Source organism: Furipterus horrens, unplaced genomic scaffold (assembly GCF_987537825.1).
Source record: "Furipterus horrens unplaced genomic scaffold, mFurHor1.1.pri manual_scaffold_7, whole genome shotgun sequence".
In the NCBI taxonomy this organism is placed as follows: domain Eukaryota; kingdom Metazoa; phylum Chordata; class Mammalia; order Chiroptera; family Furipteridae; genus Furipterus; species Furipterus horrens.
In genome coordinates this window covers 144,036,178-144,049,847 of record NW_028327177.1, presented here as the reverse complement: position 1 = coordinate 144,049,847, position 13,670 = coordinate 144,036,178, and the positions used below count along the sequence as shown (strand labels likewise).

Below are 13,670 nucleotides of genomic sequence, written 5' to 3'. Positions count from 1 at the left end.
ATCTCATACCTTCTTCCGCAGAGAACACGGTGGTCACCGGGCTGAAGGGCCCCTCCCCCTTGTTGTTGTAGGAGCCCACTTTCACTTCATACGGCGAGAACGGCACGATGCTCTCGTTCCTGAAGACGTATCGGGGGGTGTCTGGAGACGTGACCACCGTCTGGATCCAGGTGGTGACTCCCAGGGGGCGGAACGCCACGACGTAGCCAAAGCCCTCCCCGTTCTGCAGCTCCTCCGGGACCGGCTGGAAGGAGAGACGCAGCCGTCACCCGCCCGGCCCAGCGCCGGGCGCGCCAGCTCTGATCCCAAGCGCAGGGAGCCTCGAGTAGGAGCTGCGTCAATGAAGCGGGCATGGAAGGGACAGGGACAAAGCCCTGGGGACAGACAGCGGCGCCCTCACGGCCGTTCCCACTGAGCCTTTTGCATTCGGACTCTGGGTGTCTGGGCCCTGATCTGAGCTCTGAATGATGATGATGATAAGAAGCCGGAGAACCTCCTCTCTAGGCCGAGTAAAAACCATCTAATCCCCACACTGATCTAAGCACAAAAAAGTAGCAAAAACTGGAAAAAGGGAAACAAAAACAATGCTTTCAACTTGGAGCTGTATTTGGATCCCGTCCAAAATCCGTACTGACACTCCATCACCATCTCTTCCTCATTCCTTTCAACATCATCAAATAATACAGAAAATTCCAGTGCCTGCTGGCTTTAACGTGTTACTTACAATGGTCCCTAATTATGACATATAGCAGCAGCGAGAGAACGGCCAGGAGGCCAGCACCTGGTGGCACCCGGGGGGCGGCGTCACCCGCAGGGTGTCCGTCACTGCCGAGTGCGCAGTGGCGGCAGCGCAGGGACCCGTGACACCAGCTGGAGGCAGCCGCCAGGGCCTGCCTCTCCCCTTTGGTTTCCCAGCCAGGTGACCTCAGGCTAAGTGTTTAATAATTGTCCCTTCGTGTCTTGTCTGTAAAATGTGGCAGGGATGCAATTCCAAAATACGCCAAACGGTAGGAACAGGGCTCCGTGCAGCGAGGGCTTGAAAGCTTCGGCTGCTCGCAGGACCGGCCCAGCCCTGCGGGGGGGCCCGGCAAACGTGGGGCCAGCAGGGCCGGGGCTGGCGGTGGCCTGACACTCACCTCCCAGGTGATCACCAGCTCAGACCGGCTTCCGCCTCCTCCGCTGACCTCGGAAGGGGGCACCTCTGGAACTGGGAGGCGAGAGGCACAGAGGTGAGGTTCTGCTGGAAGCTGCTGCCAGGCGTGTTCCTGGTAACTGAAACAGACTCATCGCGGGCACATTGTACACACGTGTGGGGGTCTGCGGGCCACCCATGCACTGAGGATGTGCACAGTCGACCCCGGAACCACACAGGTTTAAACTGCGCAGGGTCACGCGGACATGGATGTTTCTCAATAGGTCCCTGCGCTGTTTCTGACCTGCGGCTGGAGTCCGCGGAGGCAGGGCTGCCTGACCTCCAGCATCTGCCAGGAGACTCGATACCCTCACGTGTCCTATCCACAGGGGTCCTGGCACCAACCCCAGTGGGTTCTGAGATGCCACTCAAGTTTCTGAAGAGTCAAAAGTTACACACGGATGGTCGGCCGTACGGGGGTCTGTGCCCCTGCGCACAACACGGTACGTGTCTCTGGGGGGATCGTTACATAATTCATATTTGCATGAAATTATCAAAGATTCAAACAGTAAGAAAAATTGGCTGAGTCTGAAGGTCAGCGAAACAAGGAAAGTGATTCCCTGGGAACAATTCTTGAGTCAACGGTAGCTTCCTGTACAAGCGCCCAGACCCACACCTGTGCGCTGGGACGCGCTGCCCTGCCGACCTGACCCTCCCCTGGGGCAGCCGCTCACGTGCATGGAGGCGTGTGCTGGTGAGCCCTGGGCACTGCCAGGACGCAGAAGCCCTCCCGGTGGGTGGGTCCCAGCTGCACCCACGGGGTCGAGAGAGAGCCCAGCCCACAGCAGACCTCCCAGATGTGCCACGTGTGTGGGTGGCCACGGTGCCTTGCAGACACGGTCCCTCCATCCCCCAGCACCTGGCACCAACGTGCTCTGTGCCGTCCCTAGTAAAACGGCGCCATTGCAATTGCTGAGGCTGGTGCCAAGGCCCCTGCAGGCTCAGCTCCTGGACTGACGCACTTCACTTTGCGTAAAACCACTGCGTGTTTCGACTCTGCAGGAGAGCCTTGCCTCCCCTCAGGTGCCTCCCCGCACTTCCCTGTGTTCGGCTGGGATGTTCGGTACTTTTAGAATAAAACGGTCTGTGGTTAACGTAAAGCATCTCCCCACGTGGAGAACGTTAACAGGGGCTCTCGGAATGGCACACTTCCGGGCCAGAATGGGCCTTGGCAGCGGCCTCAGCTCCTCCACAAACTGGTGGCCCCCCGAGGCCAGGACCCTCCCGTCTGTCAACGCTCCTCACACATGGACACAGGGCGACGGTGTCAGAGTGACTGTCACTGTGAGTGACAAAGCCGTGTGCACGCCGCATGCATTAATGCATGCCACTGATGCACGGGACCCCTGGGCACGTCGTGCTGCGTCAGGATCACGCTCACGTGAGCCTCTTGGCAGAGGCCACGTCGCCCGTGCCGGGCAGGGGTCGGGCCATCCCAAGGGTGGAGGATTGTGGCTGGCGCCCCGCTGGCCTGGAGGCGAGGGAAGTCCGCACCCCGGAGACCTGTCAACCCGTTACTCAGGAAACAGAACACTAACCTGCCTCTTCGGTTCTTACTTTTTCTGAGGGTAAACTGGGTTCTCCACCTCCGATTTTGTTGCTGGCTACGACCCGAAATTCGTACTCCACCCACGGGTTCAGCTCGACCACCGCGGCCGTGCGGGCTGCCCCGCCGATGACCTGGGGCACTGGGAGGGAGCAAGTCACCGGTGAGCGTCTGCGGGGCCCAGCGCTGACCGGGGGCGCGCGGCCCGGTGCCAATGGCGGGGCCACTCCCCCTTTACCTGTTGTGGCGGTTTGCCAGCCCACGGAGAAAGGGGTCCTCGCCTGGACGGAGTAGGACGTGACGGGGCTGTGGTTGTCCGGCCCTTCCTCCCAGGACAGCTGGGCTGTGGTGTCTGTAATCTCTTCCACCCTCACACGTTCCGGTGGCCCGGGAGGACCTGAGGACGGCAGGACCCATGTGCAGGGAGCCACCCTCCCCTGGGGCCTCTGCTCCCGAGGGAGGGACACGCTGTGGGGCTCCCGATGTCAGAAGCACCCCGAGTAAAGGCCACTCACCTGTCATAAAGCTACCCCCCCCCCCCCCGCCCCGTTTCTGTGGTTGGAGCTTAAGTCAGAACGCGAGGCAGTAATTCTGGAGTCAGACCCCTCCGCAGCGGCGCGGGACGCCCGCCCTGGGAGGCCTCCATTCAGGACTCCCGCGGCTTTCCGAGCTCCGCACCCTTCACTTCGGGCGGGATGCTGTCCTTCCCACGCGCTGCTAGGGCTCTGGGGTCCCGGCAGGTCCCCTGGCGGCTTCGGTGTGAACCGCGGGGGACACGTCTCAGCCCAGCAGCGATCAGCACCTCGGACAGAAGCTGCACTTCCCCCCGGGCACCCGGGAGCTTCTCACACACACCGACACGCGCGCACACACGCACGCACACACAGCCACGGGTCCGTGTCAGCGCGCACACAGGCGCTCCGGGCGGCAGCTGGGGGTGCGCGTCACCGTGCGGGCACGAGGGCAGCGCTGGGGCTTTTGGGCCTCGGACTGCGCCCCAGCCCTGCCGTCACGCTCTGGGGGGCGGGCACGAGTCAGTATCAGGGCCGCCCGCCCCGGAGCCCCCCTGCCCGGCGTTTCCCGCGGGAGGCGCGGCGTGGCCGCGAGCCCGGAGGCAAGGGCGCGCGGTGCTCACCTCTCACGACGAGGGCGGCGGCCGAGGACACGCTGTCCACTGCGCTCCGCGCCACGCACACGTACCGCCCGCCGTGCTGCAGCTGCGCGTTCCGGATCAGCAGGTCGCCCGCCGAGCTCTGCGGGGCGAACGTGTCGTGAGCGCATTGCGCCGGCACGGAGCTCGGGAGGCTGGGCTGGCGCCCCGAGGCCGGACCCGCGGGCGCCCAGCAAGGAGCCTGCGTGGCGGCGGCGTGGGGACACGCGCACGAGGGCCCGTGTGGACGCGGGGACAGCGCGGAGCGGGCGGGGCGCGGACGGGCTCAGCGCCCGCACCCCTCCAGCCGCTGGAGGCTCCAGGACACGCGGGGGCGGAGCTGGCCGTCTCAGAGCCCACGGCTCCCACCAGGTGACACGCCGGGCACACCCGGTGGCACGCGCGGCCCCGGCTCCCTGCGCTCCGCTGCGCAAACCTCCCGAGAAGCGGGGGTAGCGGGGATGTCGGCCTCCGGGGCTCATGTCCCCAACGCCGCCAAAGCCGGCCTCGCTGCGATGTCAGCGCCGTCGCCACGAACCCGCAATGGAAGCCATTACAACGTTCGAACCCTAAAGAAAACAGCTGTCCGCCGAGACGTTTGCCGGCGCCTCTCAGGGCCACTCAGTGGAGCCCCGGTCGTTCTAAAGCTCACCTTCCACGCGTCCTCGTTGTAAAGGAACATGAAGTCATGTTCACAAGACGACTAACTGCCGGCCAGGCTCCCGCAGGAGTAAAACATGGGTGGAAATAAAACGAGGTGGAGAGCACAGCCCGTGGGAAACGATCCCTCACTGAGAAGTCTCCAAGGCGGCGCAGAGAAGCAACAGCCTTGTCTTACTGATTAAAGGGAGAGTGTGACCCTCCGTGATCCCAGAGTTTGTCGACAGACGGATGCGCCTGCCCCGCTTCCAGGTCATTTCCTAGGGTCTCCGACGGGGCAGTTTCTGACTACGGTTCCCGTCCGCAGGCTGCCCAGTGGGCCCCGCGGCTGCCACCGGGCCTCCGGGTCTGGGAGGGGGCCGCTGGGAGGTGATGGATGGCTGTAATTAAATGATAATCCAGAAACTGTTAACTTGGCACATTTCATTTTCACCCAATGGAACTTTTCCCCTTTCTCTCCCTCTCTGTCTTCTCAGCGTTATTTAGAAATTCATCCCCAAGACAGAAGCTTTCCCGCCGGCTGACCTTTAGAAAGCCGTTGGTTTTAGGAGCTGCATGGACTCCCAGGAGCAGGGCTATGATTTCTATAGAAATCTCTCCTTTCAGTGAAGGAGGCACAGCTACTGTTCAGTCCTACCATGGCATTGGTGCCAAGAGCTGCCACTGTCCCCAGGTTTAGTCCGTTCTCTGGAAAGCAGCCAGGTGAGAGACCGGAGCAGGACTTTCTTTACGTCCTCGGACCCAGGTGTGCGCTTCCCGGGCACGTGGTTCTGGCCCTTCACTGGGTTTGACAGGTGAGAGAAACGGCATTGCCAGCTCACGTACACGCCCACCAGCTTCCTGAAGAAATGCAGGGAGGGCTGCCCTCCAGCAAAATGGGATTTTAATGGTCTTTCCACATTGTAGCGCGGGGAAAGGGAGCCTTTCACCGAGACGCCGAGACCGCGGGAACCACCGTTTATTTTTCAAGCACTGATGTGACGTTGGATGGATGGGTACGTACGTGAGAAGGTTAGCAAACGTTAGGAGGGATGCCCGCCTTGATGTCTGCCTCTCTCAATGAAACCTCCATGCGGTGCTCTCCCAGCGGCTTCTGTCTCTCACGTGATCGTCCTTCCGTGGAGCGTTCAGCGAGTGCAGCCTCATCTGATTCGCCAAGAAGCGTCTAACACACAATCTCTGCTCTACAGGGCGGGGCCCAGTTCAGGGGCAGATGGACACACGTGCACAGGTTAATTTTACAAATTCAGAGGTTTATTGAGTCAGGATTAAATCACGTCACACGGCACACGCCCTGGGTAGGTGACCCCTGCATACGAGAGGCAGTTCAGGTCTCGTGGCGGATGTGGGGCAGCTGGACTGGGTTTCGCCAGTGGGGTGTGGACGGGCAGCCGCTCGGGGAGGCTCTTCAGTCCCCTAAGGAGGCGGGACAGTCACATGACTGTGACCCAGCAAGTCCCTTCCTGAGAGAGGCCCCCACAGAGGCACGTGGACGTGTTCACCAGGGACACCTATGGGAACGTTTTGGGCAATGTCACCCAAAGTCACTAAAAATGAAAACCTCCGTGTGTCCGACCAAACACAGCAGGTGACCGACGTGACGCTCACTCGGGGTGATGCCGCCAGGTCACGGAGATGATGAACTGTACCCACGTGGATCAGCACGGCTGAGTCTCTGTGTAAAGGATGTAAATCAGGCGACGGAGGCCAGGATGCTGATCTTTGAGTGGCACATGATCTGATCCTGACATGTCAATATGCCCACAGATACACAGACACGTTTTTAATGAGAAATGTTTGTCAAACGCATCCGGCTCAGTGGTCCACGGTGCTGTCCTGGCCAGAGGACAAACCCCAGATGCTCCTGGGTACCACTGACATCTCAGCCAAGAGAACGGAGCCACCGAGGGGCAGCTTCACACAGGCTGCCGTGCGACCCGCCGGGAGGCCCGCCGATAGTTGCTGACCCGGTCACTGCCCGCCCCGCCGCCCCCACCGTTCTCCGCAGTCTCAATTGCTCCTTGAAATCTGAATTGTTTTTACTTATTGACTGATTTTAGAGAGAGAGGAAAGGGGGAAGAGAGACAGACAGCAGCATCGATTCGCTGTTCCCCGCATGGACGCGTTCACTGGCCGACTCTTGCCTGTGCCCTGACCGGGAATTGAACCTGCAGCCTTGGCGCATCTGGGTGACGCTCTAAGCACCTGAACTTTGTGATCAATTCTTGGCCAGATGGAACCAGCACAAGGGAGGAAAAAGCAGAGTATTGGAAAGCATTTGCGTTCTGGCTTCAGTCTAGACTGCGCGCCAGATCAGTGGCTCTGGGCAGGTTAATACATGTTTCATGCCCTCAGTTTGTGTGCCTGTAAAATGACAGAGTGGCTGCTAATGCCCAGAGCCACCCTGGGGACCAGCAGCAGAGGGGACCTGCTCAGCCGCGTCACCAGCTTGTCATGCTGACGACAAACACTGCATATGAACGCGGTCCCTCCCACGGGCTGCTAAGGACAGAGCAGTCACAGACAGCAACGTCTCAGACACCGATTTCAACTGAAACTACTTTCTAGGTTGAAGCAAATGGGCTCACTCTCTGGTGATTCCAGTAATTCCATGAGGTCCCAGCACCTGGGGGCCCGGAGTCATGTGGGCGACAGACGTTTCTGGAGCCCCCCATGCGTGTCAGCGGCCTCCCCAGACAGGGGTCCGAGCCGCATGCCCCCCGAGGGAGGAGGAAGGGGCAGGACTCACCCCGCCGACCTTCTCCAGGTGGGACCCGTCCCTCCCGAAGTCCACAGGGGTCCCGTTGAAGTACCAGGTGAAGACCACGTCCAGCAGGGGGTCGTGCCGCACCTGGCAGGGCAGGAGCACGCTCTCGCCCACGGACACGTCCAGGCTGGGCGGCGCCACCGTCATCCTCGTGGGTTCTGGTGGGGAAAGGATAAGGTTTCAAGCAGAACGTCGCCATTTTATTTGGATGAAAGTGACTTTCACGGCCGGCTGCTCATCTAGCTTAGAGTGTGTGTTTGGTGAGGCACATACACACATCCGCCTGCATAATGAAAACGTCTCAAGGCTCAACAGACGTCTTTATGCGTATCTGCAGGATGCTTCCTGGGACCCGCAGGCTCTTGTTGAAGGGGCGATGGTTCCTGCACTGACAGGGTACCTGCACTTAAAACTGGGGCCACCTGTAAACCAGAGTTCTCTTCCCACCAAAAAGCCAGTTTCCGCTGAGATTTGCTGCTTTGTGAGGTGCAGGGGCAGAACCAGAAACCCCTGCTTCCCGCCCTCTGAATGAGGAGAAAAGGGATCCTGTCAAAACGTAGACAGAACCATCGGAAAGATGGCGCAGGGTGTTCAGGGCAGGCGCAAGGGAGGCAGACGAGGCTGGTGTGTCAATCAGCAGGTTTTCTCCCCTTCGCGACCATCCCTGTGGGCGCTCCCTCCTGTGGACGCTCCCTCCCCGTGGATGCTCCCTCCTGTGGACGCTCCCTCCCCGTGGATGCTCCCTCCTGTGGACGCTCCCTCCCCGTGGATGCTCCCTCCTGTGGACACTCCCTCCTGTGGACGCTCCCTCCCCGTGGATGCTCCCTCCTGTGGACACTCCCTCCTGTGGATGCTCCCTCCTGTGGACGCTCCCTCCCCGTGGATGCTCCCTCCTGTGGACACTCCCTCCTGTGGATGCTCCCTCCTGTGGACGCTCCCTCCTGTGGACACTCCCTCCCTGTGGACGCTCCCTCCCCGTGGATGCTCCCTCCTGTGGACACTCCCTCCTGTGGATGCTCCCTCCTGTGGATGCTCCCTCCTGTGGACACTCCCTCCTGTGGATGCTCCCTCCTGTGGATGCTCCCTCCTGTGGATGCTCCCTCCCCATCATCTGTGGTAAATTAAACTCTTGGGCCCCCCCTTCCCTGTTTCTTTGGTGCACGTTGCAGCAAATATCTTCAACACTCATTTAAACATGCTGACTATGCTTCCCCTACTCAACCCCTTTAATCTGTTCTAGCTGCACCACCCGACAGCCCATCGGCTCCCACCAAGGTTCCCAGAGTCTCCCCGCCGCAAATTCCCGTCTCATCCTGCCCCATCGGCTCGGGGGCGGCAGCGGCAGCGTCTGCCCCATGCGACCCCGTCTCCCCCTCGCGCACTCACTCTGCCGGCTTCCGAGACGCCAAACGCTGCCCGCTCCCTCCCACGTGCCGGCCGCGCCTGTCCCGGTTCCTCCCCTCCCCCTAACTCTGTCCACGCCGCCCGTGCCCCGGTCGGTGGTGTTCCTTCCCCGGTCTGCACGGGTCCTCAGGGCGTCGCGGCCTCTCTGCCAGAGCGCCCCGCCCGCAGCACAGCCACCGCTTCCTCGCCCGCGACACGCAGTGCCCGGCGCCCCCGCGTGACACCCACCCGTGACCACCAGGTGCGTGGAGGCGTTGGCTCTCCCAAACTGGTTCTCGGCGAAGCAGGTGTACGTCCCGGCATCGGCTTTGGTCACGTTGGCTATTTTGAGGCCTCCTTCTTGTAAAAGAGAAATTCTAAAGAAAGACAAATTAGACAAATCAACGCATGGGAGTCCCATTTCCGCAAATAAACAGCGGTTTTTCAAACAGCAGCGTTGCCTGAAGCGGGCAGTTTCAGGGCCAGCAAGCCCGTGGTCGCCTTCAGGGACGTTTCCGCACACACACACCCCGAGGGAGAAGATGCGCGCCCCCAGCCCCCGCCGTGCCCCGGACGCCCCTCAGCGTGACCTCACTCGGCGCCCCTGGACATCACTCCGCATCTGGGAGGTTCCTTCACCAAGTGTGAAGTACGGTCCAAAAGCACACCGCGTGGCGGTTGGAGAAAATCAACAGCAGGCAGGAGACTCCTTCCCTGAAACCTGACGCCGCGACGGGAAGTAAGAAGCCCTCCAGCCTCCCACGCAGAACCTGGGGGAGGCGCGCTCGACCCGGGAACGCCCCGGTCTCGCGAGGGAACCTGTGCGGAGTCTCCATGAGCGTCTGCACAGAAGCCGGGCTCCCGGCTCCCAGCCGCGGCCTCTGAGCCATTCGCAGGAACACCAGCACCCGCCTTCCGTGAGCCAGACGGGCGCCTGCCCCTGTGCGACCCACATCTGCGTTCGATGCTTAGCGTGCGTATGTTCCCATGGCCGCGTTTCATATGTGTCGCATTTTCCCAAAGGGACGAGGGTGAGCCTCTTCAGGATGTCCGCAGCCCCGTGTGAGGTGACCCGGCCCGTGCGGACCGGGGTCGGTGGCCGCCTCTAGCCACTGGGAAGCTGGCTCGTGACATGAGGACGGTGGGGCAGAAAGGGAGAGGCGCCTGCGTCCCTGACGACCGGGCTCCAGGTGACCGTGGACCTTTGAGACCAGCCAGCCTGGGAGCCAGCCAGTGGCCACACACGGGAAGCCCATGCCTCCTGCCTCCCATGGGTGCCGTGGCCTCATTGCCACCGACAGCGCAGCTGCACGTGCAGACGTCACACGCATGCCCACCTGAGAGCACAGGTGCCTGGCAGCCCCGGGTAAGGTAGGAGCTGCCTCTGCTCCTGGAACGTCCCAGAAGGACCCGTGACACCAGGTGGCATGTAGCCGAGTGGGAGATCCCAGGCGGGGCTCTGGGACTCGGGCCTTTTTTCCTGTGTTCTCCCCTCTCCGTAAGTGGGAGGGTCTCCCCGTGCACGCTGCTAGGCTTCCAGCTAAATCTGCTAACCCCTTTAATCCTCCTTTAAAATTAGGACTAAAAACCCCGGCCTCCCACAGGCCCTACTATGCGGATGAGCGGGTTCAACACTGCAGAGTACCGATGTCCTTGGGGTGCAGTCCCTCCTTAATTTATGGGTACAGTTCAAATTATTTATCCATTTCTGACCACAAAAAGTCAGCATTTATACAGGAAGACGTAACGTCCGGCAGAGTCAGAGCAAACTTTGTGCCACAGGCCTGTACGTATTTAAACCAACTTCAAAAGCGAGGACTCTGAATCGTGTGCCCGCTTCCGGCCGCGGAGTCGGGGGTGTGTGGGACCACCAGGCTCGTGGCTCTGCGTCCCCCTCCCGATGGAGGCGCCTCCGCGAACTTGCGGGCAGCTGCAGAGCGGGCGGCACCAGCTCCCGGGGACGCCTCTGGGCCTTTCACCCAAAAGCAGGCCAACCTGGGCGTCTGCAGCCCGACTGTGCACTTCTGGAGAAGGGACCCCGCACGGCCTGGGCTATGGCTTCATGGTTTGTTTTCCTCTCATCACACACACAGTGTCATCATCGTCATCGTCGTCATCATTATCATCTCATCATCATCGTCATCGTCGTCATTCATCATCTCATCGTCATCATCTCATCATCGTCATTGTCATCATCTCATCATCATCATCATCATCATCGTCATCATCTCATCATCGTCATCATCATCATCTCATCATCGTCATATCATCATCATCATCATCATCATCTCATTATCATTTCATCATCATCATCTCATCATCATCGTCATCGTCATCTCATCACCATCATCTCATCATCATCGTCATCGTCATCTCATCATCATCGTCATCATCATCATCACCATCATCTCATCATCATCGTCATCGTCATCTCATCACCATCATCTCATCATCATCGTCATCGTCATCTCATCATCATCATCGTCATCATCATCATCATCACCATCATCTCATCATCATCGTCATCGTCATCTCATCATCATCATCTCATCATCATCATCGTCATCATCATCATCTCATCATCATCATCATCACCATCATCTCATCATCTGGGCTCCGCTTCACCGGCTGCGCCCACCTCTGCCGTCCTGGGTCCCTGTACAGTGTGAAGCTTGGTGCTCAGGGCCCAGAGTCGCACAGACCACATGAGTCGTGGCGAGGCACAGAATTCCTCCACGCTTCCGTTTTCTCGTTCGTAAAGGGAGGTCGTGGGACGGACGCGCCACAGGGCCGTGGGGGTACAGGACCTGATGCGTGGAGACCTCCGCACGGGCTGCTCTGTCTTCTACAGCAAGTTACTACCGACCCCGCGGCCTAGAACGGCACAGACTCACTATCTTTTCACGCCAGAGGTCAGAAGTCCGGAGCTGGTATTATCGGGGCTGGACTCCCCAGAAGGTTCTAGAGACGTTTCCTGCTCCTTCAGGTCTCGGCGGGGCTGGTTCCCTGTGGCCCTGGGGCTGAGGCCCCTGTTGGGGGAGGGATGTCCTCACCTTGCGGAGCAGCCTGAGGTGCCTTTGCTCCACGACCCTTGACCGTCCGCAAAGCCAGCAACCCCGACCTGGTCCCTCTCACTCCCGAGACCCCTCCGGCCTCCTCACTGGTCCCCAGGCAGCTCTGAAACGTGCTTTCTTCTTCCCCTTCCAGGTGCTCAGCCACTGACGTGAGCCCACCCACGTCCCCTAGGAAAAGCTGTTTCGTGTCCCCTGGTGAGCGCCATCTTCTGTCAGGCACTGCAGCGGAGCCCCAGGTGTCCAGGCGGAGATCGCGGCCATCCCTGGGGCCACTGTTCTGCGTATAGTGTGACTTCTGGGCACCACGCCTGGCCGGTCGCAGCTCCTCAGTGCACAGGACTGACGGCCCGTACTCACGTTCACGCTCTGCCAGGCCCTGACCTGTGTGTCACTCACACGCGGACCCTCCTGACGCAAAGTGGGGACAGGGCGTCATCCCATTAACAGTGAGGACACGAGACGCAGAAACAGCCTGGGCAGCCTGGCCAGCTCCTGCCCTTCGCTGTAAATGTGATTATAACGACCAGGAAAGCAAGATCACCTCTGCCTAACCACACACCTCACGGTAAGGTAGCCGCACTGCGTGGTGTCTATCTGTCCCCTGCTGCCGGGACATCGCGGGGCCTTCGCCCGGGGAAGCTGGGCCCCCGGGACACCTCCTGAGCCCGGGTCCAGGGCTGAAACCCCTTCATCTCTCCCGTCTGAGGCTCACCCGGCAACAGGGAGGGGAACCCTGTCTAAAGCAAAATTCTACGTGGGGAGAGGCAAGATCGGTCTGTGTTTATATTTCAGACACGGACGCACGGCTCTCATCAGGAGAGGGTCACGGGACAAGGTCGCGCTGCTGCTGACGCTCCCCGACACCTCGCGTCTCCCGAGTGCTGGGTCCTGCACTCCCACAGAAGACGCACTTCGGAGTGGGGGAAATAAGTAAGGGAAACCTTGTTGGGGACGGAGTCGGGGGCCCTGAGGGGACCCCAGACAGGAGGGCGGAGCCAGGCGCCCGAGGGAGGGAGGAAGCGCTTCTCCTTGCCAGCAGCACGCCCACCCTGCCCCTCCCCAGCAGGTGGGTGGGGGGCCTTCAGGCCGGCCCAGAGAAGCTGCCAGCCCCTGAGCTCCCCCCAGCTCCTGCTTCTCTGGGAATCAAGCCGCCTCCCCTCGCCAAACGCCCTCCTCCAACCTTGCAGAGGGCGCCACCCCGACCCCTGCTTGTCACCCCCTCCCCATGATGTCCCTTGTGAGGCTCCTGAGCAAACCCAGGCTGCTGGTCAAATAGTAACGGGCTGTTCTCGGGTGACAGTTGCCCCGGGGGAGCAGGGAGCCTACCTTCCGTGGTCCCGCACGGCCACCTCGCCTCTCTTCCAGGAGGACCGAGCCCTGGGCGAGGCGCGGGGCTGGCAGTCCAGGGCCACCTCGCTGCCCACCTGCGCCCGGACCAGCTTCTTCAGGGGTGCGCCGGAGAAGTCCGGGGCGGACGCTGGGGGGGGAAGCACAGGCGAGCGGCGGGGGCTGGAGATCCGGCCGGAAGAGTCTGCGTCCCCCCGAACGAGCCAAAGGTCGACTCTGAAACGGCCGTCTGTGGCGTTTCAATGTCAAACCAACTTCCACTGTGTGTTTCCGCCCAGTTCTGCCTCGTGAGACAATGACTTTACAAGGAAACGTCCACTGTTTACTGTAACGTTTAAAACCGCTCCATCCTGAGTTTGCTCAAGTGAAAAACGTGCGTCACAGAACGTCTGTGGGACTGGTTCCACGGAGGTGACCGCAGGTGTCTCTCGGAGCCTGGGGCGTTCCCCAAACGGTGCAGTGCTCTGTCTTACAGAGGTCACAGGGAAGGCCATTTATTTTTAACAAGTGGAAATCGTACCGTAAGTCACACTACCTGTATGGCTGTCGAG

The 13,670-nt window shown here is 60.6% G+C and overlaps 1 protein-coding gene across 1 annotated transcript in view; it reads right to left on the bottom strand.

Annotated features, from left to right (window-relative positions):
- LOC150005548 (contactin-3-like) overlaps positions 1-13,670 on the bottom strand; it is an 81,992-nt gene that overhangs the window by 28,608 nt on the left and 39,714 nt on the right. The window contains exons 10-17 of the mRNA XM_090284973.1: positions 13,099-13,249; positions 8,948-9,075; positions 7,298-7,473; positions 3,874-3,991; positions 2,977-3,135; positions 2,731-2,880; positions 1,137-1,207; positions 10-244 (exon numbers count right to left, since the gene is read on the bottom strand). Of these exons, the coding sequence (XP_090141099.1) occupies positions 10-244; positions 1,137-1,207; positions 2,731-2,880; positions 2,977-3,135; positions 3,874-3,991; positions 7,298-7,473; positions 8,948-9,075; positions 13,099-13,249 (1,188 nt within the window). The remainder of the gene's footprint in view (positions 1-9; positions 245-1,136; positions 1,208-2,730; positions 2,881-2,976; positions 3,136-3,873; positions 3,992-7,297; positions 7,474-8,947; positions 9,076-13,098; positions 13,250-13,670) is intronic.